Source organism: Mustela putorius, unplaced genomic scaffold (assembly GCF_011764305.1).
Source record: "Mustela putorius furo isolate JIRA1106 unplaced genomic scaffold, ASM1176430v1.1 tig00003949_pilon_pilon_pilon, whole genome shotgun sequence".
NCBI classification, from domain to species: domain Eukaryota; kingdom Metazoa; phylum Chordata; class Mammalia; order Carnivora; family Mustelidae; genus Mustela; species Mustela putorius.
The window spans coordinates 7161593-7187594 of NW_025422093.1; the positions used below are offsets into that span (position 1 = coordinate 7161593).

The 26002-nt window shown below is 39.1% G+C and overlaps 1 protein-coding gene across 5 annotated transcripts in view; it reads left to right on the top strand.

The window, feature by feature from the left end:
• The window catches only part of ANK3 (ankyrin 3), a 671415-nt gene that overhangs the window by 438819 nt on the left and 206594 nt on the right, over positions 1–26002 (top strand). For 4 of the 5 annotated variants that reach the window (XM_045069903.1, XM_045069904.1, XM_045069905.1 and 1 more), the window contains exons 2-7: positions 9845–9946; positions 10595–10693; positions 10905–11003; positions 18484–18582; positions 22900–23085; positions 24979–25077. In XM_045069903.1, coding sequence (XP_044925838.1) covers positions 9845–9946; positions 10595–10693; positions 10905–11003; positions 18484–18582; positions 22900–23085; positions 24979–25077 — 684 coding nt within the window. Of the gene's footprint in view, positions 1–9844; positions 9947–10594; positions 10694–10904; positions 11004–18483; positions 18583–22899; positions 23086–23791; positions 23816–24978; positions 25078–26002 lie in introns of all 5 variants that reach the window. The other variant, XM_045069902.1, reaches the window with a different exon arrangement.

A 26002-nucleotide genomic window follows, 5' to 3' on the forward strand; every position in this document is an offset into this window, starting at 1 on the left:
TAGAACCCTCTTGAAATTAACTTCTTGAGAAGTCGAAAGCATGATTAACAGAAGGCCTTTTATTCAGCAAAACTTGTATCAGAGTTATTTGGTTAACTTTAAAAAAATAACTATCAGCCAGGAATGCTAAGAGGTACGTTTATTTCATAAATATTTGAGTGTTGCCCTAAGTCACAGAAAAATACATCCATTTTCCCAAAGTGTATATAAAGATGAAGGCTTTTCTCTAAGCGTGAATCCCCTGACTGTTACTCTCTTTGGCCTTCTATACCATAAATGCTCTTTCTAGGAGTCCCGGTTTCAGTCTCTTTGAAGGAAAGCTCGAGATTAAAGCAATTGGTGAAGTAATGTGAGTACAGAATCTTTCTGGATTTTTCTGGTTTTTATTTTAGTCTCTTACCATCATCCCATTCATATCTGATTCAGCAGGAATATTTTTAGGAAACTTCTTTCTAATAAGTCTTTCCAAAGCATTTAATTTAGTTTTCATAAAAATATCCTGTCTCTGCACTATTTTATACTTTAAATAGTACATAATTAAATTCCATAATTACAACAACCAGGACCACTGGCATAAACATGTGGGAAGAAAACCACAACTGATTACCAGTCGAGCGGGGGCGTCTGTATTCCGGCACCGTCCTGTGTTGACAAAAGGAAAGGTGAGGGACAGATGTCAGTCAGAAGAACAATGGCCACACTCCAGCAGGACCTGGAAAGAACCTAGCAGAGGACCTGTCACTCTGATGACTCTACGTAAATGTTCTTGCTCTTTCTTTCCTTCTTTACTCCACGAATGTATGTTCTTCTTCCTTTTTTATATTACTCTGGAGCATGGAGCCAAGGAAGCCTGAAAGAGTAGGGATTAAGGGCAGAGTTCTAAAACCAGGGAGACATGAATTCGAATCTTGCCTCTGCTGGTTTCTAGAAAAATGCCCTTGGGTAAGTTACCTAACCCGACTTTCTGTAAATGTGGATGATGGTAACCTAGACTGGGTCCCATCCCTGTGAGAGGAATTTAGGGCAATCTATGGAAAATGCCCCACAGATTATAGGTGTCCAATCGTTGTTGGTCATGAGACCATGTTCTTAGATACCAGAGCACTTCAGTGTCTTCTGAGTCGCAAAGTACAGTAGATTGCAGACCTCACCTGCACGAACCTTCCGACAGGTATCGCTAAAACAAATAACATTGCTCCGCAGGTGATCCCAGCAAGCGTCACAGAAATCGGTGCTCTGCCCAAGGTGAAGTAGGGACCCATAGTAATCTCAGACCCGCTGAGCACTGACCCCTTTATCAGTGTGGATGAAGCTTCAGGTGCGGAAGAACCCAAGTCTGTCACTAGACCCTTAACCTTTCTCGGATGAAATGCAGAGATAGTAAGAAAGAGCAGAGGGTTTGGGTTCCAAGTTAAGCCGAGTTAAGGTGTTTGCTCCTCAGGGAGTAGTTAGAGCTTTGGTCCATACAAGGGTCAGCATTTCTTCATTCAGCATTTACTGGGATTCTGTTATGTAGAATGCAGCCCTGAGCAAGACGAGGACCTGCCCTACAAGAGATCACAGTCCATCTTGATAAACAGCTTGTACCCGAGCAGAACAGACCAAGTGCTGTAGGAGCCCTGAGAGGGGGATCGTGTGGCGTTTGTGGAGGAGGATTGCACAGGTGAAGTGACATTGAAGCTGGGCCTAGGATTGAGTTGCTGAGTCTGTTAATGGGGGAGGGGGGTTAGAGGGCTGGTGGCCAACATTACTGGCAAAGGGATGCACTGGCTGATGTCACAGTGCCAGGAAATTATGGGGCCTGTCTACAAATACTAAGCCCTTGGGGGATTAAAAAGCTGTCTAGATTGCCTTCAAGATCAGCATTCATGTTTTTAGTTCAGTCTGGGAGTGTTTGTTTGCCTCTGGTTTTAAAGGGCCTCCCAGACCATCCCATAGCAATTGAATATTGTGGTTTAAGAGCAGAAGCATTCTTACAAATGAAGCATGCCCTCAAACATCAACAGATAAAGCAGTTAACAGTGCATCTACCTGGGGTGAAACTGTAGACAGGCATAAGGAAATCTGCTTAGGCGGCCTCGTTCTTGATCTCGGGATTTTTCACTTCTAGGGCCACACAGAACCACTGGCATCGAGGGAAGAGTTTGGGCTTTTCTTAAGCAGTAAAGGCTTTCAGTCCTGACTGTTTACTTATTAGCTGTGTGACCTCAAGCCACTTACTTTTAAGAAGTTAGTTTTTCAAACTCTGTCATGAAGGTGCCTGTCCTGGCTGAATTTTTAAGAAATAAACACTAAAAATGCATGTATAATAATTGCCTACATAAAATGCTTAATGAAGTCTCTTAATTGGCATCTTTTGTCATGATTTTCTCAGAATCCCCAGTGGCTCCTGAACAGTGTTCAGCGCTTCTGGAATGTTCAACTATGGGGCGTGTTCTGACTACAACCCCTTAGAGGTTTTGAGAAGGATCTAGGCATCACAGGGCTAGAGTCTGAACTGAGCAATTAGAGCAGGGTGAATGGGGAAAAAGTGTTAAGTGGGAGCACCTGGGTGGCTCAGTCGGAAGCCTCTGCCTTTGGCTCAGGCCGTGATCCCAGGCTCCCTGCTCAGTGGAGAGCCTGCTTCTCCCTCTCCCTCTGCCTGCTGCTCTGCCTGCTTGTGCTATCACTCTAATAAATAAATGAAATCTTTAAAAAAATATTAAGTGTATTTCCAGCTGTAAGGAAAGCTAAGATGTTAGGATAATGATAAAAATAAGTCCTTTGAAATGTATTTGTAAACTGACACAAAGAAAGTAAGGGCTCTGTAGAGGTAAAATGACATGAAAGCAAGAACCAGTTTCACTTGTCTGCATAAACACAGGGCACAGAAGATATAGCCTTGAACATGCCCAAAGTGCACCGTTTAATAAGAGATCCCCTAATAAACTGGGCCCCCAAGTGTGTGGCTCCCAATATAAAGGTGGATTGGAAATAAACCCACCCCATAGAAAGTGTAGCAAAAACTTTTCTGTCTCAATTTATCACCAGCTGGAAGGGGGGAAAAATAATCCCTCCTATCCATACCAGTTGGAAGTCTAAATTTATCTAAATAGTCTTTTGAAACAAAGGCAAAAAATGCTCAAGGCAAGCATTTATTTTAAAAATAATCTTGGGTTAATAGTGCCTCAAGGCAACTGGAAGGAGCAATCATAAAGTCCTTTTCAGAGTGTGGTATCATTAATCCAGGCCTGAAAGAATCCCCAAAGATTAATTGCTAAGGAATATGAAATGATCAATAATCACAACCATAGAAAGTATAACCTGGTACAATCACTTTGAAAAACAGTTTGCCTTTAACTAATAAAGTTGAGTTAGTGCATACCAAATGATACAGCATTTGCGATACTAGGTATATGCCTTAAAAATCCTTGCCTGTGTGCACTGGGACTGGGTCCAGAATGTTCACGGCAACACACTTCGTAGGAGACCCAGACTGGAAACAACTCAAACATTCATCAACTTCACAGTGGATAAACAGATTATGTTACAATCATGTAATGGAATCCTCTGCAGCCTCTGTGATGAACGAACTGCAGTTACCCATGTCAGCATGCAGGATTCCAAGAAACAGAACAGCACACAAAGGAGGCATGTCACAGAAGGGTGCAAATGTATGATTCCTCCTACAGAGAATGCAAAGACAGTCAGCTGCGTAGTATTTAGGTTAGAGAGGTTTACATAGATGTGAAAACTATGAGGAAAATTGTGAGAATGATTAACGGGAACAGAGGATGCCTTGGGAGAGCTGGTCAAGGAAGGACCGATGGGAAGTCTGTAGAGCTGCTTATAAATTTCATTCTTGAGCTTACCAGGCGTGCCGGCGTTTCTTTCATTATTTCTCGAAACTGTTGATATATGTTTCGTGCATTCTTTTGTATGTATGATACGCATTATGATAAGTACTTTTTAAAAAAAATTTTGTTTTTAGAGAAAGAGTTGGGGGGGGTGCAGAGGGAGAGAGAGAACCTCCTGCTCAGTGTGGTCCCCACTCAGGGCTCCATCTCACAACCCTGAGATCATGACCTGAGCTGGAATCAGTCAGATGCTTAACCAACTGAGCCACCCTGATAAATACTTCTTAAGGGGAAATAAAAGCCATAAAAGCCCCCTGGATACAGAATATTTAATAGAAAGTATACACATCATTTTCTGGAAGAGAGTCTGAGGGAGAAAATAAAGAAGAAACAAGAAATCAAGGATTCACACCTCTCATTTCTCACACAGGCACACACACGTGATCTGTAGCTGTGTATGGAGACCACTGTTAACTAGACTATTGTGGTGATCCCTTTACAATACATATAAATATCAAGTCATTGCCTGGTATGCCTGAAACTAATATGATATGTCAATTATACCTAAGTTAAAAGGTTCACACCAAAGTTGTATACCTGAGTGGCTAGGAAATTTGGGGATCTTAAGATCAAAGTAAGAGAATCAAAGGAATTTATGGTTCATATCTCTAACATTAGTACCTAGTTGCAGTGGCTGATGAGTTATATGTTCTTGGTAATGTTTGTTGTACCTGAAAGTATTTGCATGGTTAATTTAGTGGTTGGATGGACTGATGGATGCATGGAAGATGAATGAACAAGTGAACCAAGAATCTCCAAGCATAAACTATGGAGCAAACACTTATTAAGCAAACACTTATTAAGCCCTCCCATTTCTTGAGAGAGATTGAGGGTGCACACATGCATGCTTGTGTGGGTGCTCGAGGGGTGGAGGGAGACGGAGAGAGAATCTTAAGCAGGCTGGAGCGCGACGCGGGGCTCGATCCCAGGACCCTGAGATCATGACCTGGGCAGAAATCCAAGAACTGGACACTCAACTGACTGAGCCACCCAGGTACCTTAAGCCTTTTCTTAAAGTAGTGATGAACAGCTTGCATTCTGGAGTCAGACTGTTTGGGTTTGCATTCCTGCCATTCATAAGCTGTGTGTCCCTGGGGAAATCAGGTATTCTTTCTATTGCTTTCCTCATCTGTAAAATGGAGCTAGTAAGGGTACTGAGGGCCACCGTAGCAAACCACCACACACCTGGTGACTTACAACAATAGAAAAGAATTGACTGACAGTTCTGGAGGCCAAAAGTCCAAAATCGAGGTGTCCACAGGGCCCTACTCCCTCCAAAGGCTCTGGTGTGTTATTCTTCTTTGACTCTTCCAGCTTCTGGTGGCTCCTGGCATTGTTTATCTTATTGTCAACTTGCTTTCAGTCTCTTCCTGCATCTTTACATGTTCTCTCTTATGTATCTGTGTGTCTCCTCTTCTTTTCTTTTTCTTTGAGGTATAGTTGACATGTAACATTATATTAGTTTGAGGTGTACAACATAATGATGTTATACATATATATCTTTTCTTCTTCCAAAGACATCAGTCATTGTATTTAGGGTCCATTTAAATGCAGTCTGACCTCATCTTAGCTAATTATATCTGCAAAGATCCTTTGTCCAAATAATGTTTATGTTCTGAGTTTGTAAGTGAACATGAATTTGGGGAGACACTGTTTAACTCACTGTACTACTGCATGGAAATATTATAAGGGCTAACTTAATATAAGGACTCATGAAATTAATATATAGAATATTAAGTGACTAATATAATGAAGCTATTATAAGTATGCACAATAGTGTCTAGCATGTAGTCAGAGTTATGAAGTGTTGGCTTATTACTGAGGTTACTTGAGGTTGGGATTTGGGAAATGCTTATTCATTCCAATCACTGCTTTCTGCTGAGTAATATCAATATTTCAGTATTGGTGGGAATACTGAGTTATTATGTTAATTCATAATAATGCTTGACTCTATCCTTGAAGCTGTTTCCTTGAAAAACATCCATGGTTCATATTTCTTTCCTGTCTAGTAAAATGACTAAGTAGACAAGACACGAAGTGGTGATAAAAGATATTATCATTTTCCAGATGCTTCTTTCAGATTTTGATCATCTAGGGGAAAAAAATGCTGACCAATCTGCTTACATTCATTTTAGGTCAGTTGACTCCTTAAGGGTGACCTCCTCTGTAGGACTTTTCATGTGGCAGAGCTCAGCTTCTCAGGAGACCTGATGTCCTTCTGTAGTGCTGTGTCTACAACTGGCATGGGGCATTGTTAATGATAGAACATTTAAGATGAAAAAGCAGGCTGTAGCCTGTGGTGAGAGTAACTCCTTAGTTTCTTAAGGAAATGACAGCTAAGAGATGCAATACACTGATATTGAGCCAAATACAAAATCTTATATGTATTTTAGCATTAAGGAAATAAAGAACATTGTAAAGGTACTGTGGACAAAATTTGAAAAAAAAAATAAAAAAGTGAAGAATCCATTATTTCCCTGCTACCTAAGCAACATGATTTGGAAAAGCTTAAGACTGAGGTGAAAAGCAAGTGAGTCTTCATTTGTGCTGCTCTGTTGCGTTTGCCACCGCGCACCCAGATGTCAGCACTCCTAGCGCACCATCAGTATTCAACAAATGTTCGTGGAAGGAAGATGTGGCTGCATTGCTTGCTGGTGGTTGAGAATAAATGGAGGATCTTCTTGGCTCCTTTTCTGTAGCTCCTTTTCACTTCCTAAGACGTCATTTTTCTTCCAGGCAGATTTCATGTTCCTCCTCTTGCTTTTTCTTTATATTTTCCTCCCTGTTTCTCCCTGCATACTCTTTCTTTGAAGTATAAGATTATTATGTATTCATGTGTTAAGCATGCCTGTATGTAACAGAGGGCTGAGAAAAGTGAAGAAAAACAAGTTTTGTTTTTTCTCTTGTTCTTAAAGTTCTCAGGTGGTAAACTACCTACCTCAGAGGATTATCTGGTACCAGGGTCACTAGGTGAAATAGATATGGTGAAGGTATCCACCAGAAAGCCCTTCATCATTAGAGTAGGTGTTCTTAAACATGAATCCATGAGAAGGCTTGGCTATCCTGAACCACATGACGTTAGTGTGCGAATTAGGTGTGTGCCTGCAGATTTGATGTGTATGTGCAGATTTGGTGTATGGATGTGTCCATGCATAGCTGTTAAAGGAAAAATAGTTCCTTGTAATTTTTGTTAATCTCAAAAGAATCTGAACTCCAAGTAGGTAGAGAACCACTGAATTAGAAAATGTGGCTTATGTTGTTTGTATTTGGCTTTTCTTTAGGGAGTCTGGTGGGATAATTCTGAGAGGTAAATGGACAGTATATACAATTACCAAACTTCTCAGATGTGGAATGAATGCAGAGGCTTTCCTTGAATCATGATATCTCTATTGGAACTTCTTTAGCTGCTGTTTTTATGCACTTTAAGTCAGAAGTGGGGATGCTTTACTCACAGTTGTTATCTCTGGCAGTTGAAATATCCAGGCAGACTGATGTCATTTGTTCCCAGAATGGCATCAGAGCCCTTCTGGGCAAATTCACTGATAAGTCATTGAGCAGGCACAAAGGAGATGATGTTTTATGGTACAATGAGCCATCCTTGCTTAGCTAATTTATTTCTAACTGAACTTTAAACCAGACCAAGAAAAAACCCAAAAAGAAAAAACCAAACAAGAAAAAACCCTAACCATTTCAAAGTAGTGAGCCTCTTTAAAAATCATATTTCATTTTTCTTAAAATTCCTGGAAACTTCGGTTTGTCCTTTGTCTTATTTGAAGCTCTGATTAAATGATTTGCATGCTTGACTCCAGTCCCAGTTTTATTTTGGCAACAGCTGCGTGTGTTCCCAGATACCTGACTCAGTGGCTTCCTTTATCATTTCTGGAAGTCAGCTTGGTATTCTAGTAGCTTCTCCATTGAAATAGCTGCTGTTATTGGGAAGAAACCTTTCTGTATTGTTGCAGGCGATATTTTAATTAATATAGTTACTTCCACACAATTTACTTATTTATTGGTTCATTCATTCACAAAACATTTTTAAGCACCTGCTAATGGGCCAGGATGCTTCTAATTGCAGGGAAAACAGAAAGATGAATGTTATACTGTAGTCACTGCCTTGTGGTAAGTCTAGGCATGTGGTAACTCAGGCCAAAGAGTGAAGCCTATGAACCCTATAATCTGTAAATAAATTAGCTAACCCCTCATTCAGAGCAGTGGTTCTCAGCTGGAGAAGTCCCTCCCTCCCCTGCCGGCAAGGGAAATTTGGCAACTGAGGATACATTTTTACTAGTTGCACTAGGAGATAGTTGGAATGCTAGTAAACAGGAATGCTAGTAAACATTGACACTGAACAGGAACATCTCCCACATCAAAGAATTACCTGAGTCAAAATGCCAGTAGGGGTTCCCAACGGGCTTACTCCATGGAACACGTGACTCTTGATCTCTGGGTTGTGGGTTTGAGCCCCACGTTGGGTGTAGAGATTTCTCAAGATAAAGTAAAATCTTAAAAAAGAAATGCCAGTAGTGCTGAGATTGGGAAGGCCTGTTTTAGAGGAAAAGGGATACTCCTTCAGAGAGGCATACACGAGAAGGATGGACACTGTAGAGATGGTGGGCTCTCCTTTGAGGACCTGAGTAAGTCGAATCCTAACTAAATTGGCCCAACCAGAACCAAAGACATTTCTGAGAGATGGGATTTCTTCAGCTCAATTACATTTCCAGGGATGAATTAGTCATTCCTCAAAGATTGGCGTCTTGTCCGCTTTCCAGTTGTCTACCTCTTGATCTGTCTATGCTTGTTCTTAAGAGGCTTACAATTTGGGAGGAAGAAGCACAGGTACACCCAAAACTCTAACGCCTATGTGAGAAATACCAAGAGGGCTTAATGAAATTAATGCTCTGGGAGCACAGAGCCACACATCTCTGCCCAGGAGGTCTGGGAAGGCTTTCCAGATGAGGTGGCCTGTGAACAGAGGCTTCAAAGGTATTTGCCAAATGGGTGACAGAAGACACTCTCTCCTCTGTTGTTTAAGCCATACGCTGCATGATTGCTTTGATAACCAGTGACGAGATGGGTTTGGCTCTCCTTTCGGAAACCTGCTTCTGTGGTGTTCTACACGAAGCAGGACTCCTTTCCAAATTGTGCAGATCTGACTTTGAAGTTTTTCCTCTCACTGTCATTCTGTTAAAGACTTCACTGGTAGGTGGTTTCAACCCCATAATCGTGGGTACTAGAGTTTAGCAGAAAGGCAGAGTTGTAAGCTTTTGGTGAATGTATCACAGATTTGGTTTTTGTTGTTTTTAAATACATGCACATTTATTTATTTGCTCCTGCTCATACTCAGGTGGTGGCCTTCGCTTATTTGATAATATATGGGAATTATGCTTCATAATTTGGATAGACATTTATAGATGCTTTTCAGATACATTCAGTATTCTAGCACATGGCTATGTGCTGTAGGAAAATCCAAGAGAACATCCTCCAAATTCCTCTTAAACTAGTATAACAATGTTAAATGTATTTGTGAAACTATGAATTGAAAAATTGGTTGTAATAGTTTAATGTGAAAGAATGGGTTAGATGTGAAGTTTCTGACAAAATAAAACAGTGAGATTTTCATAATGAGACCACCAGGAAGTTATGGGGTTTCTCTTTACTCTCTAGGAATTGTATGTAGATTTAAAGTACCTACATAGTATGGGGAATTTTCTCTTTCAGTTCAGAATCAGTTAGGACATCACATAAGAGGTAACTTTGTATACTTAAAAGCAACTTTTCAAGAATTTGTCCTTTCCTTAGTGACTTTAAAAGACCTTTAAGAGTATTTTCATGTTAGAATATAATAGTTCAATTTAAAAATCTTTCTTTTAGTTTGGACTGTAAGTTGAATAGGTCTAACATTCTTTGAGTTTTGTTTTTCATCAAAATGTCTTTCTTTTTTATTTTAGTCTGATGCCAATGCCAGTTACTTAAGAGCAGCTCGAGCTGGACACCTAGAAAAGGCCCTTGACTACATAAAAAATGGGGTTGACATCAACATTTGCAATCAGGTTAGTTGTGGTTATTGATGCTATTTAATTTTTTGCCGAAGATTTTAAACTTCCAGACTGTCTGAAACTCCTTGAATCTTTCATTAGTTATTGCCAAGACTCTCTCTTTTTGCCAGTTTAGTGTTTGTTTTTGTTTGTTTTTTAAAGGTTTTATTTATTTGACAGAGAGAGACAGTGAGAGAGGGAACACAAGCAGGGGGAGTGGGAGAGGGAGAAGCAGGCTTCCCTCTGAGCAGGGAGCCTGATACGGGGCCTGATCCCAGAACTCTGGGATCATGACCTGAGCTGAAGGCAGCTGCTTAACAACTGAGCCACTCAGGCACCCCTGTTATTTTGTTGTTTTGTTTTGTTTTGTTTGTTTGTTCATTTGGTTAAATGTCATCAGCTTAGATTTTCAAATGACTGTGCTTTGTTAAAGAAGCATTCAGAAATGTAGGTAGGCATCCTTTAATAATTCCTAAAATTTAGTAACTAATGATACCAGAACAACCCACCTGACTTTTAAGTACCTTTATTTGTAATTCAAGTTTCTACATTGCACACATACAAGTGATTGTTGGTGGGATGTGATCTTAAGAGTTCTACGTAGACTGTTTGCTGCTCTGTTCTCAACATGCTAAGTAAAGCTTTCCCTTCACTCTTAATCAGAATGGGTTGAACGCGCTCCATCTTGCTTCCAAAGAAGGCCATGTAGAAGTTGTTTCTGAACTGCTACAGAGAGAAGCCAATGTGGATGCAGCTACGAAGGTCAGTATCCCCTATTGAATGCTTGTTGTGTCACTTAACAGATTCAATGAGGATTCAGCCCTCGATAAGAATCAGGGCAAGCATCTCATGAGATAACTTGCCAACCACGTTCTCTTTGGGAAACGTATAAACATAGAGGGAGTCCATATTTTATAAAATGTTAAAACAGAGAAATAAAGAGGGAGAGTTGATGTATCTTTTCATTTTACAGAAAGGAAACACAGCCTTGCATATAGCATCTTTGGCCGGGCAAGCAGAGGTGGTAAAGGTCTTGGTTACAAACGGAGCCAATGTCAATGCACAGTCTCAGGTAAACCTACAACTCTGTTGCCAGTACGTGTTGTAACTTACAGATGTTTTTTGGGTCAAGGCTTGTATCCTCTAAGAATAGAATTCAATGAATAGGGACATTATTGCAAATTATTTAAATTCATATATGTTCTGTTACATGTGAAAGAGATTTTTTAAAGTCATCTATCTTTGAAATTGGGCTGGTAGTCATAGACACAAATATTTGGGGACTGTCTATAATGCAGTCTTATACACTTTATTATGCTAGTTCAGGTCCAATCTCAGTACCTATTAACTTACAAAGGAGATGAAAATGCCTATAAAGGAGGAAATGCCTCTTATAGGTCCATTCTGTTTCAGTGCTTGATCTCGTTGAAAAAGGGAAGATGCTGCGTAATTCCTGTTTAGTAACTGAGGCCTCACTGTTGTTCCCTGAAACAGATTAAAAGGAAAAAACAGAATAAACTTTAAAACTCCCCAAACTAAAATTTCCAGATTCTTTCATTTGGATATATGCTAATCATTCATTCAGTAGGACGTCCTGTGTGCTCTGAGTCTTGCATGAAGTTCTAAAAAGAACACCAATAGATTATGGTTTCGTAGACTTTCAGTGTAAGAGAATTTACTTTAAAATAGGTTTAAAAATCAGTCCTCATAATCCGAATTTTTCATTATTGCACTCCCCGCAGAAAGGAGGTTGTATAGGAAAGCAAACATCATCATAACACAGAAATAACTGCTAAGAACCTGACCATTTTTAGAACTGGTCCTTACTCAAGCGTTCTTTCTCATTGGATGCCTTCATGTACTCCTCCTGTTTGTCCGTCTGCCTCCAGGCAGTTGGATACTGAACAAATGAATTGCAGAACAAAACCACAAGTTTTGCAAAAGACACAGGATGGCCTGAAGTTAGGGGGAGGGTGCTGGGGAACCCTGGCTTCACAACTAAGCTGTAGGTTGTGGTTTTCTAGCAATGTGTGAAGAATTAGGATGATTTCCTGGTAAGTGTTTCAAAGGAGAATGAGTTGAAAATCAAAAGATTAAATGACAAAAAAATAAATAAATAAATAAATAGATGAGGTCTTTGGTTAGCAAATACATTTGCAAAAAGGCTGTCTGTCTACTTGGGCCGTGAGAATAAAAAGTGAAGGGCATCAAGCTGTCATAGAATTCTGTCAGAAAAATTTCACGTTCCTCCACAGAAATCCTTTTTGGTTTAGTTTTTGTTCGTTGTGAGAACTCATACAGGAATTCCAATTTTAACCAATATTTTGTTAACTCCTAAACGCGCTTTTATGGTTTCTAGTTTTTGTGTTTTAGAAGAAAGTCTCAATCTAACCTTTTTCATTATTTACTCTGGCCTTTTGATTTCCAGTTTTAAGTGTGCTCGATTTCCACAACCATCTTCAGTACTGATTATCTCTGGCTAACAGGAGCCTCCTATATTTTGTGGGACCATGGCATTGGGGTGACTTCCTCCATGGTTGCCGCGCCATAGGAACATGGTGTTGATGCTGTTATATATCAGGGTCATGGAGGAGCAACCGCACTGCGGTTCCAGATGTGTGATTTCTTGTATGTTGGATCTGATTCTTTTCTAGTTCCTTGTGGTTGGACTTCTGATACGTGGTCCATTTATGCTGATTCTCTCAGAGTGATGATGCTTTTCCAGAAGCGAATGATACCAACTTGAATATTGACAAGTATAGTCCACTGAGAGATATACAGACAAGCTGACTATAATAAGCAAAGCATCATGCTTTTAAAACATCTTTTTACTGGAAAGTAAAAGCGTTAAGCTCTGAGACAGTTAGAGAACTCTTTAATCCATTTTCATTTCCTTTATCCCCCCAAGGGAGAAGAAATAAACCTCCTTCTTTTAAACATTTCACACATTCTTGACTGATGTTTAGAGCTGCCGTAATTTTAAACCTCCTTGATGATGTCGGAGAGAATCCACAATTGAAATCAAATTTCAATTTATACACATTCCCTAGTGATGATGAAGTGACGGAGAAGAACATGGGCTGCGGAATTCCCTGTTCCCTGCAGCTGTGCTTGGCATGTCCTGCCCCCACAGTTTGTAGTAGAGCACCCCCTCGTCTGGACACGTGGCCCCATGTGCCTACTGAGCTGCATCATCCCATGCACAGAAGAAGTAACGGATGTCCCAGCAGCACACTGGGGTTTCCATGATAACTCCTGGTAGTAGCTTTTCAATAGGAGCTTTTACAAAGAAATGATAAGCAATAATGCCGTGAGATTAAATTCCGTTTAGGCGTCAGCACAGAAAACATCACAAGAGTATTAATATTCAAGAAAGACAGCATCCCTGTCTGAGTGAAGTTTTAACCAAATGGGTAATACGTAGTAGCCAACAAAACTAGTGTAAAGAGAGTCCCTCATCTTCCTTAAGCATAAAAGTTCTCCTTGTCTTGAAAATGAAAATGGAATTGGACGATATCAAGTTCTGATCTTATAAACTGAGGATCTATAAGCTAAGAATTTTTAAGATATTACTTTAATTTTTGACATTGCCTTGATCTTATGTCTTAATAAGTTAGTTAACTCTTTCTTATATTACTTAACATTCCAGAGATGATTTAGTCCTACCTTGAGAAAGAAATTAGGTTAGATAATTAAATTGTGATTATAAAGAACTCTACTATGATTAAGTCCTTCATACTTTGTACTAAATACCGCAACAAGGATTACTAGTGTTTGCAATTGGAAAATCTCAAACTGCCCCATCAGATGACAGCCCTCACTTTTCTCCTTCTGTCTTTATTCTGTAATATAAGGCACAAACCGTGTTGATCAAGAAGCGAAGTCTGTTTCCAATAATATTTTACCATAACTATCAAAGTATTCTAAATGGATACATTTTCATAATAGTATGAACAAAGACCCTTTGGGTTTTTGTGGGTTTTTTTGTATTGTGTGTTTTTAAATTCTGAATAGGTAATACATTCACAGGGTTCTACCATCAAAATGCATGGAAAGACAGGGAGGTCCTCCTCCCATCCCCAACCCCCGTCTGCTCAGCCCCCACCCATCTCCACCCAAGGGCGCAACAGGGACTGAGTTTCTGTGGATCTGTTTCAGAAAGGACAAGACCCTTTGATTAAAGTAGTGCCTCCTTGGTCTTTCTGCGTTTTTCAATATTTTCTTTGGTGGGGAGGTCAGATCTTCATGAAATCAGATAATAGGTATGATAGAGCCTCTCTGTCTTTTGACTTCATAGCACACATATTTTCTAACCAACAGTCATAAAAATCAATATCAGATGTTAGTCAGTGTGGATCCGTCCCCTGCCCTTGTAGTTTAAATTCAGAAGAGCAATTATGATGTGCACAGGCTGCCTGTAGGAACCTAGGATGGATAATAAAAGTACATGAATGAAATGTCAACCCTTACTTAAATGGAATAACAGGAGGGCTTTCTATTTTATTTTATTTCTGTGGATATTAGGCAGCATGCTTCGGTATGATCTATAAAATTATAGGTCTGCATCTTTGTATGCTTTTGATAACACCGTAATAAATGTTCTGAGCAGAAGGTGTTGAAGATAATGGATAAAATCAGGTATCCAAGAGCATACTTTCTCAATCTTGAGCTGTTCTGCCTTTTGAAAATTAAATCTATCGTTGCTACAGGAAAAAAAAAATGTAAATTGGGCACCCATATGTTCCATTTTGGCCAGCTCTTTGTTTTGGAAATTTCCTAAGTTAGGAAATTAATTAAAAAAAAAAAAACAGTGGTGTACTTTTTTCTCTTCAAAGAAAAATAACATTCTTTCTAAAATTGGACCATTCTCCCAATCCAGATGCTCTTTTACAAAAAATCATCTCAGCCGTAGGTTGTGCAGTGACAACACATTGAATTATTGGTGCTTTAAGCCTCTCTGTACAAGAGAGTAATGGTAATATTTTTATTCAATCTTCCCAAAGGAAGCTCATAATTACTCGCTAGAACCATAACTAAATAGTGTATATGTGTTCTGTGTGTTCTCATGCTATGTTGATCCCTTCTTGATAGATGAGATTTGTATTAGTTGATGTTATTGGGATTAAAACAATAAACACTAACATGAACGGAAAAGGGAATTTATTGAAATTACATGGAGAATACATAGAATAGAAAGCTAAAGAAACCTTTTGGCAAGCTTTGAAAACTAGATAGTTGGGGTGAGAGAGTAATCAGCAGCTACGCAGTAAAGTGGCCCTTCGATGTGGTCTGTACAGACCAGCTCAAGGCAGGGGGAAGGAGGGATTTGTCAGAGAACAGAATTGAGAAAGCTAGAGAGTAGACTTTGAAAAGCAAACAGGAGATATCTTGCACCTATGCCCATGCTGCGGTTGAAGAAGGGCAGGCTAATTTGTCTCAAAGATGGCCAAGAGACACGCTACCTACATTGCAGGGGAAGAGGTAGGTCCATCCCTTTCAGGGAAGGTGTAGGTTCCTTGAAATTGGAAAAATATTGCCAGAAAGGGAAACAGATGCTTGGTGACCCAAACTGAAGCACAACAAAATAAACACACAAGCCTCTACATACCCCCTTATAAAATGGAAATTTCATTCTAGAGGAAAAAACAAAAACACCAGAAACATTCTATCACTACGAACAGCAGAAATAAAATGAGACCATTCAACAACATTCAATATATATCAGTATATCATACCATATATTGTGTGATTCCATTTATACGAAATGTTCGGAAGAGGCAAATCCATAGAGATAGAAGAGAGATGACTGATTGCCAGAGGCCTCAGGGAGGGGTGAATGGGAGTGAATACTAATGGTACAGAGTTCCTTTTTGCAGTGATGAATATGTTCTGGAATTAGATAGTGGGGATGGTTGCCCAAGTTTGTGAATATACTGAAACCCACTAAATTATACACTTTAAATGGGTGAGTTTTGCAGTATGTGAATTATATATCAATAAAAATTTATAAAAATGAAAAAGTATAAAAGAATGTGACCATTCCAAAAATGACAATGGCAAGCACTCAAAAAGAGAGAGAGAGAGAGAGAGAATGAGAAGCGATTGTGGAAAACCATGAATTATAGGGCTCAATCTTCTTGTGATCCTTATTGACATATTTTTTTTTTAGTAACTCCAGCCCCACACAGTTCACACTCTGCTGTTGTGGAAAGGGCATGTGGGATGATTTAAAAGTTGTGATTCTTAAGAATCACTCTTTGGAAGCTCCATGTCTGTAAGAACAGCATCTTTTAAACTTCAGTACCTGGTTTTGGGTTATCTTCCTGGGTCATGAAAGGTTTGGTTCTGGAAGATAAACTCAAGAACAGCCTACTCCATCGGGCCAAAAGCCAGATATTTATGGGTAGACTAGTGTTCCTTAGGTAATCATCAACTTCAGCTAAATTCTGTCCTGAAGTTGAGAGAATAACATCCATTTTCAAAATTTTTCTGAAGAACTTTTCTCCTAAAACCTGAATCTTCCATCTAGAAATTTCAGCTGATAAGGAAAGACAGATCCTGAACTATCACAAAATCTACCCTGGTTTTTTTCTTTCTCTTCTTAGTATTTTTAACAGTTTTTTTTTTTCTTTTTCTTTCTCTTGTTTTGATTTTTAAAGGATATTTAATTCAACCAAGGATAAAATGATCTTCCATTTTGTTCAAATTAAGGAAATGAAAAAATAGCTATGTAAGGGTAATCCTAAACTACCTGTCAGTTTTCCTCACTGGTCTGGGCAGATTAACAGAGATGAAACATGCCAGGCACATACACACAAATATGCACACACACACTTATGTACACATACATTGTGTCACAGTTATTCCATGTCCTATGTTTATTGTTGATAAAAACCTTTCATGGTAGAACAGAATAATGATGAACTTCAGTGATGTTAGTAGGTGGCTAATTTAAAGGGAAGTAGCTTGAATGCTGTGTCATATTCTCCTTCCTCTAATTTAGTGTCTGTAATTTTGAGCTTTGCAACTGGATAATGTAGCTTGTTACAATTATGTGTAAAATTAAGTAAGCAGAATAGAGGAACTCTCTGATGAATAAAGTATGGCAGATTTGTTACGTGACTTCACTTTTATCAGCTCAAGGATCTTTTTAACTTACTTTTAAAATTCTTTGCGGAAAGCCAAAAAAATGCGTCTCCAGAGGCTGAATTATAGATAAGTAAGTTAATCATATAGTAAATGGTATTTATAATGATGAACCTAAACCTTCTGAATCACAAAAGTTTGAGTAATATTTGGTACATTTTACTAAGAATATATTTACTTTTATTCTGTCCAGTTATATAATGTATACAATAAAATTTCCAGAACATTCAGTTAAATGGAACTGTATTCTGAAAAATTTATTCAAAGAAAATTTGCTATAGTTTGAAAAATATGTTTTGATGTATATGTTTTGCAATAAGATTTTAAAATATTATATATAGGCAACATATGAAAATATTTCATAGATGTGAGATAAATTGTTCTAGAGAGCAGTCACACATATGCAACATATTTTTTTTGAAGATTTTATTTACTTGAGAGAGAGAGAGCCCAAGCAGAGGGAGATGGAGAGGGAGATGTTCCCAAGGAACAGGGAGCCCGTTGTGCGGCTCAATCCCAGGACCTTGGGATCATCACCTGAGCCGAAGACAGAGGCTTAATGGACTGAGCCGCCACCCAGGTGCCTCTTCAACATATTTTAATAAAAAGCTTAAGATGCAGTGTACACATTCGTGTATTTGAATCCTGGTATTTGGGCAGCTGGCCACATTTCAGAGAGACATAAGTACACATGTATAGAAAGTATGTGTGTACATATATGTTTATGGATGCATGTGTATATGTATTCTGAACATGAAAATACCCTGTGTTTGCAAAAAAAATGCAAGGCAGGAAACTTACAAAAAATAAACTATTAATTGAATTCTATTTTGAAACTGAAGTATATACCTTTAGCATATTGGTGTTCTTTCCTTTGCTCCAAACCACCTCAGCTGGATGAATTTGAAGCTATTTGAAATTAATATAAATTCCTTCCAAATTAAGAACTATTCCAGAAACTTAATATTATGTGAAAGTATACATCTTTTATTAAAAATAGATAATTATTGGCGTGGGGGAAGAAACCTCACTGGGACATGACTAAATGTATTTTTCTTCATATCCTCTTATCATCTAGGAAACTTCTTTATTCCTGGTAGACATTCAGTAAGAGGCTGATGATTAAACAAATGTATCTATTTATTTAAAGTGGATCTATTGGTGTGAATTATACACTATTAACTATGAGCTACACTCTGTTATAATTTATGAACTATAATTCTGAATTATAAATTCTGCTTAAACTGTCCTGCTTAGGCTTTCTAATAAAAATGAATCTCTGCATGAAAGTATCATTAAAATTATTATACACAAGCATTTTCTAGAACATATAATATCAGTACCATGGAAAACTAGATTGGTGCTATAATAAAGCCACAGACAAACATTTCATTTCTCTTTTACAGAATGGTTTCACGCCATTGTATATGGCAGCCCAGGAAAACCACTTGGAAGTTGTCAAGTTTCTTCTTGACAATGGTGCGAGCCAAAGCCTAGCCACCGAGGTAAGACATGTTTGTTCTTTCTGTGGGTAAGTTCACATGTTTGCAGGGCATTTTGTAAGCCTGGAGTTAAAACATGAAGAATCTGTCCCACTATAGTTTTAGTTACAGTCATAGACATACAGTCCTAGTGAGGATTCTTCAATGTTTATGAAATACACTAGAAAGTCAATTTTCAATCTTTAAAGAATCTTCCATTGCATAGATAACCCTTTCTGCTCTTAAATGCCTGGCTCTACCTTATAGTTGATCTGTTTGTTTAATATCTATGCATTTGCTTTAGAACACTTTTCCATCTATTATAATTTTGCCTCAAAGGCAACAACCTTTTTGAAATATGTTTGTAGTAAGACAAGTTTGAAATCCCTTTTTTTCCAAATATGTTAGTGTAATTATAATGATTGAATTTACATATTTCAGTTAACTAGATTTAATTCACACTTTTCAACAAAACTATTATATGCTTTTAAGTGTTGGGTAAACATGGTAGTGAAGAGATTTTTACAGTCTTGAATAGAAGAGTTGTTTTAGATTAAAAAGTTACTGAAGTCATTTGGAACTGTCCTACATAACGCAGTTTTTATTTTTTAAACTACACTGGATGGAAGATTGTGCTCCCTTGTGAAGTGTATCACTAGAAATCTATTGCTAATATTAAAAGATCAACATTTGAGTATTCTGTATTTTTAACAAAATAATGAAAACAGATGCAGGATTATCTCTGTCATAATACTGATCCTCTTAAATTCTGACATGTTTTCCAAATGGCACAAGAAAAATTGTGATAGAGGAATTGCATAATTTTACCTAGGTTTTGAGATCATGCCTTCTGGAGAAACCACTAAATAAATAAAGAGGCAGTTCACACAAAAAGAAATACAAATGACCATAAATGTATGAAAATATCACATCCTCACTCATAGTCAAGGAAATATTAATTTATTAATCAGTTTAAAAATGAGATTCAGTCTTTCGCCTAGGAGATAAGGAAAAGAATTTGAAGAGTAGAAGAAATGGGAACTTTCCTACAGTTGGTAAAGTCGATCATTGGTTGTAACACTTTTGCAGAACATTTAGCAATAACTATCAAAAGGTAGTGTTTATGTACCTTTTTACTTAGCAATTCTGCTTCCAAGAATTTATATTACAGTTGTGATAGAAGGGGATACGAAAACAGTATACAGGAAGTTCATCAACAGAATTAGTACGAACAATTTTTTAAGAACCGGGATGAACCTAGATATGCACCAGTAGGAAACCTGTTTGATAGTATTGCAATACTCACACAATAAAATGCTATTCAGCATTACCAAAAATGAGGCCAAACTATAGGCATTGATAGATGAAAATCATAATGGTTTTATGATTTTTTTCTCAGTGGTTTATTCTGAGCAGCGGGAGAGAGATACACTTTTTATTTTATACCCTTCCATACTGTTGAAGATTTTTATCATGAGAATATTGTTTTTGTAATAGTCGTAAGGGTAGGTAAGAAGTAACTACTGGTAAATAAGAAAAGAACACGCATCTGGTAGGCATAGAGCAATGCTTACGTGACAGATGAGAGAAAAATCCATTTCCATTTTTGGATAGAAATACAAAATAATATAAATATCCCAATGAAAGTGATTTCATAGTGCTTTTTTGGCTTATGAAGGAAAAGGTACTATTCTTTTTAGACTGTGATGTACAGATCACTAAGTCTCTCTTCTTTAGAAGCAGACGTTAAGTCCAACTTACTGCTAAGTCTTTGGCATGATTGTGGTTTTTATAACCTTTCTGTATTTATATACTGTCTTTTATATATTTATGTATATATATATATATTTTTTCCCATCTTGTACTAATTAAGATTCTGAAACATGAGGTAAAAGTATTTGTTCACTTACCCCCACAAGTAATTACTAAGTCCGTATTGTGTGCCAGATTCTGCACATGGGGTGGAGGTTCTCATGGGGCTTCCGTCATGTTTTTCTTGGGCTTGTAGATTTCCTCTTTTTTTTTTTTTTTTAAGATTTATTTATTTATTTTAGAGAGAACACACAGGCAGGGGGAGCAGCGGAGGGAGAGAATCTCAGGCACATTCCCCGCTGAGTACAGCTCCTAACACGGGCCTGGTCTCAGGACACTGGGATCATGACCTGAGCCGAAATCAAGAGCTGGTTGCTTAACCAACTGAGCCACCAGGTGCCCCATGTATTTTTTCTTTTAAGAATAACTGCACAGAGAGAACAAAACTGTTTAAACTAGGTTTGGACCCAAAATCAGGAGCTGTTAATTTTAGCTATTGACACCTTAGAGCTGTTATCTTTGTCTCTTTAATTGGCTTATTGCAGGAAGCACATTCTTGTGGGTGCCCATGGTCTCTGTTGCAGTGTATTTTCTGGTGCAAAGTAGTTTGCATAGGGCCTTTATGCATAAGGCCCTATGAGTTGAAAAGTTCAGATTGGAAAATACAGCCAGAACCAGAAGTAGGCTGTGATTTTTACCCTTTAAATTTTGTCCACGTTTTAAAAAATGAGATGCCATGTTCACTCTTAGCACACAATTTTCCTTTTACTATTCTATCCTTTAAAACATGTATTTTTCTTTTGTTTTGTAAAAGTAATAGATTACATAAACGAGAAAGTACAGTGAAAAGCTAAAAGAAAAGCCACTGTTAATTTTCCCAGAGATAACATTTTGATTATTTGTTAAGACCTTTTGGTATATGTACACAACATATATATTTATCTTTATGAAAATGATGTCATATATTTACACAGTTATGTAGATTACTTTTCTCATAACATTAAATTGCATTCAAAATTTATGCCCTGAAGTGTAAACCTGTGATGTTCTTTTGGTAATGTCTTGGTTGTATCCAGCCTTTCTTACCTTTCTTAAGGCTGCAGGGAAAGTCCTTCTAACTATGTTAATGATCATCCTTTCCCTCTTTTGGGTGTCCTTGGAAAAGGTGAAAGGGGAGATGGAACTTCGGCAGGATCTCGAAGCATGAAGAGTAGACAGAATTTGTATACGTAGAGTGAGGAGGAGGACATTGCAGGGTGGGGGACATGGCGTGAGTATAGAAGCCAGGATAGAAATAGTTTGCACACTACAGTTAATAAGGACACTTCATGAAAGGATTTATATGAGAAGAATTTGGGCAATATTGTCCCTTGGGATTTAGAGCTAATATTTTGTACATCCTTAAATATAAATGCATCGATATGCATTCTGTCAAAAAAGTGGTAGCAATAAAAAGAATGATGAAGGTGATCTTTAGGCACACCAACAAGACATTAGTGTGCAACTCACTAGGTTTTCTCTTTCTCCTGTATGAACACACCTCCACTGGAAGTAGCCCTCTACTTGTAGCACAAGGCTTACCAATATAAAATATCATGACCAAATAAAGTAAGTGACTTTATTCCCAGTTCTCTAATAAAAAGAGCGTATAAATGTTCTTTTGAGTGCATGACAATAAAAGTATAGAAGAATTCAAACTCGAGACAGTCTTAGGATTTTCTGTTCTATGCTCTTGGTTCCACTGTCAGCAACTCTAGATCATGCACAAATTACTTAACCACAGTGAAATCGGTAGCTGTCTTCTCGTCAAGTCCCAGGGCAGTACAGTGGGAAGACTCAAAGTGCACAGACCTGAGTGTATATCTCTGTTTATTCTAGTCGTGTTTTGCATGATCCCTGTGTGTTCTCCCTTCGTTGGGCAGAGAATCCAAGAGTGTTTCATAAAGACCTTTTTTAAAACAGCAGTTACTGTGGTTCATCAATTAACATATACAGACTGACCACCAGATAAATACATGTTAGGCAATAAGGCACAGTGAGGAGGCAGACAGGCCTCTCCCTCAGTTTTGAAATGTCAGGGGAAATTTTTATAGCTTACTTGCCTGGATTTAACCTGAAATATTATTGTTTTCACTGCGATTATTTTCTGGATATTGAAATTATGCTATCTTTTTCCTCTTTATTTGGTACTTCTATGTATTTTCAAAATTCACCCAATTGATGTGTATTACTTTTGAATGGAAAAAAAAAACAAAACAAAAACTTGTTACACATTTTTTTATTATTTTCTGCTTTGGTAAATATATAAACATAAACATTTATAGACTATACATATATAGACATATATATAAAAGACATATATGTATGTGTGTATACACACACACACACATCATCATCTTTTCACATATCTGTCTACTTGAACGTGGTAGCTTTAATAGCCCTGAACAAAAATTGGTCACTTGGTCGCATTTTTATTTGTTAATCAAAAAGAATGCTAGGGGCGATCTTGACCGATCCATTTATTTGCAGGATGGCTTCACACCGTTGGCGGTAGCTTTGCAACAAGGTCATGATCAAGTAGTTTCCCTCCTGCTAGAAAATGACACTAAAGGAAAAGTGCGTCTTCCAGCTCTTCATATTGCCGCCCGAAAAGACGACACGAAGGCCGCGGCCCTGCTGCTGCAGAATGACAACAACGCAGACGTGGAGTCCAAGGTAAGGCGCGAAGGAGGGGAGCTGGTCACACGCTCTCCTGTTAGGCACCCAGGCTCTAAGAATGCCAGTCTCCCTTTTGACAAGCTCACACCGAACCCTTAACCTCACTGGGAGGAATGACAATGTGTGTCCAAGTCAGCCAGCGGAAGCCGCCGCCCCGGTAGCATTGCAAGCTAGGAGGTAGCTGTGGATGCCGCCCCATGCATGCTAACAGGGAGGCTGCGTCCAAGGCCAGTCTAACAGGGAGCCGGCGTCCAAGGTCAATCTAGAGGCACCTGGTTTTTCCTTCCTTCTAACGTATATCTTGGATGTATCTAACTCTTCAGCTCAAACACCAGGGCGGAAAATTACAAAACGCTCGCAACAATGTGCGCAAACCAACCTTTGATCGGTATCTAAGATGAGAGGCAATGCACTGAGTGTTGGTCAGTTGTGGAAAGCATGCCGGCAGCCAGAGTCCCAGCCGAACATTCCCATTGCCTTGACATGTATGACCTGAATGTCTCTGTGAAGGAAATGTGGTGTTTGGAACAGGCCATCGTGTAACCCTTCATTCGGTCTAGCTTTCTTTCTGTGCCTCCTGTGCTCCCGCCATTGCTTCCATCCTCATCACTTAGCTGCCACGAGCTTGCTGCCATCCATGTCACCGAGAGCAAACTAACCGTTCATTTTTTCCTCCTCTTTGCTTCCAAATGTGTTAACCTAGATGGTGGTGAATAGAACAACAGAGGTATATATATATATATATCTATAAACATATGCATATAATCTGTACCTGCATCATCATTTTCCCATTACCTAGAGCTGCTGCCTCATTTCTTTCCCTCCTTCTTTGCATCGCCTCTGTAGGCTAGATACCTGCTTTATGCCCCCGCCCCCAAAGTAGCATGTGCCAGAGAAGATAGTAGTTTGATTACCAGGGCTTTCTGCAGCTGAACCTGGTGTTGGAAAGGAAGAACGAGGCATCCTTGAGACTGAAGGATATCGCAGTAGAGTTGGGTGAGATGAAGAGTTTTGACTCTCTCGATGCTTATCAGCTCTCCCTAAAGCTGCAGACAACCCTGTCATTCTACTCGTCCAGGACCGATTCTTCCGAGTTCTGCATGACACTTGGCCTCATTGGTGTCAGCAAAATGAAAGTTACCTCTGAATGGTGCCAGTGTTCCCACCCTTCCCACAAGACTCAGTAAGATAGCTAGCATGGCTAAGAAGCTTGCTAACAACTTAGAAATGCATCTAGTTCCTATAAGGTTTCAATCTTTGGGGACTAAGTGAATCGCTGCATGTTTTAGCATTTTTCAAGGAAGTAAAATGACCTTGGTGTGACGAAGCTAGAAAAAATGTGTGATCAAATAGGCATTTGCTAATGAAGAGACCAGCTTGTGGATTCTTTCTAAAAATGCAGTCACCCATCATACAAGACCAATTGTAGTTCTCTTCCCCCAAATTGCTTTTATCATTAAAATTGGCACTTACTCTATATTGAATATATTAAGCAAATTGAATTTCGACAAGGAGTTTCAATGGACAATTCTGTCATCGATAACAAAACAGTGGTACTAACCGAACCTTCTGTGAGCAATAGATTTCTCTTGTCATCCCTATTCTGGTGTTTTGAAACGTTGGCTTCTATAGAGTCCTGCTGCTGGATTACTAAAATCATTCAGTCTGCACCCTTGGTTCCTTCCTGGCTTTTCCTCTGCCTATGAGTCTGGCATTTATTTGAAACCCTACAAACAATTGGCAGTAATTGAAAGAAACCTAGCACAGAATGGAATGTGGACCTCAGCATATTTTGCTTCCTCACTTTGATTGGGGCAGGGTTATGGTATTAACGGGTCAGGCAAGGGGCCGGCCGGAATCAGCTGAATGTCGGCTCTGTTTTCTTTGCAGAGTGGCTTCACTCCGCTCCACATAGCTGCTCACTATGGAAATATCAACGTAGCCACACTGCTGTTAAACCGGGCGGCTGCTGTGGACTTCACTGCGAGGGTAAGAGCAGGGCGCTGTGCCCCGCCCTGAAAGCATGTGAAACTGTTCTGAGCCCTCCTTGCCCAGCACGAGGAGGGGCGTGGGACCGCTGACCTCTACGGGTCCTGCCTGCCAGTCAGCGAAAGCTGTGATTTTCAACTTCTCCTACCGCATGTTCTTGCTTTTATACAGACGTGCCGTTTCCTAGTAGGAAAAATAAGCCATGATCATGGGGGGCAGGGAGGTGGGGATGAATTCATACAGACCTGAATATGTAGACGTGATCCGAGGAATCATGACTGGAAACGACAGACCCTTCCCCAAGCAGAAATCTCTGAGACTCTTAGAAATGGGTCAGATGGTACTAATAGTGCTTTGGCTGGCACAGTCTTGACCTTGCAGATAGGAAGAGGGTGGACGATGTGGATGAGACCCAAACTTCAGAACCCAAAACACAGAGACTGTCTTTTGCTTTCATCCTCTGTTCCCGGACAGACGTTCATAATGAGTAGCAAGAGTCTATACCTGAGTAAGTTCATATTGCTGGAGAAAGGAGTTATAGTATCATGTGTACCCGTGGATAGCAACTCAGCCGTCCGCAGTAGTCGTGTTCTGAGTGTGAACACCAGGCTGGGGCTGGGCCTGCTCCCGAGACACCTCATTGTCAGAAACAGAAAGGAAGGAGGAAGCAGGATAGAGGAGTAGCCCAAAAGTGTGGGCTCAGGATTCAGACTCCTTGGGTTCCGATTTTGGCTTTAAATTTCCTTAGTGTCCATCAGTTTCCTCATTGGTAAGATGAAACGGTGTGAATTATGAAATTGAATGATAGCAATAAAATATCACCACTCCCTCAGTGGGTGAGGGAGTGTATGCAAAGCTCGGGACACAGGGTCCAACACGTCGTCAGCGAGGACGGCATCAGTACTGGGATTTTGAACATAGCACG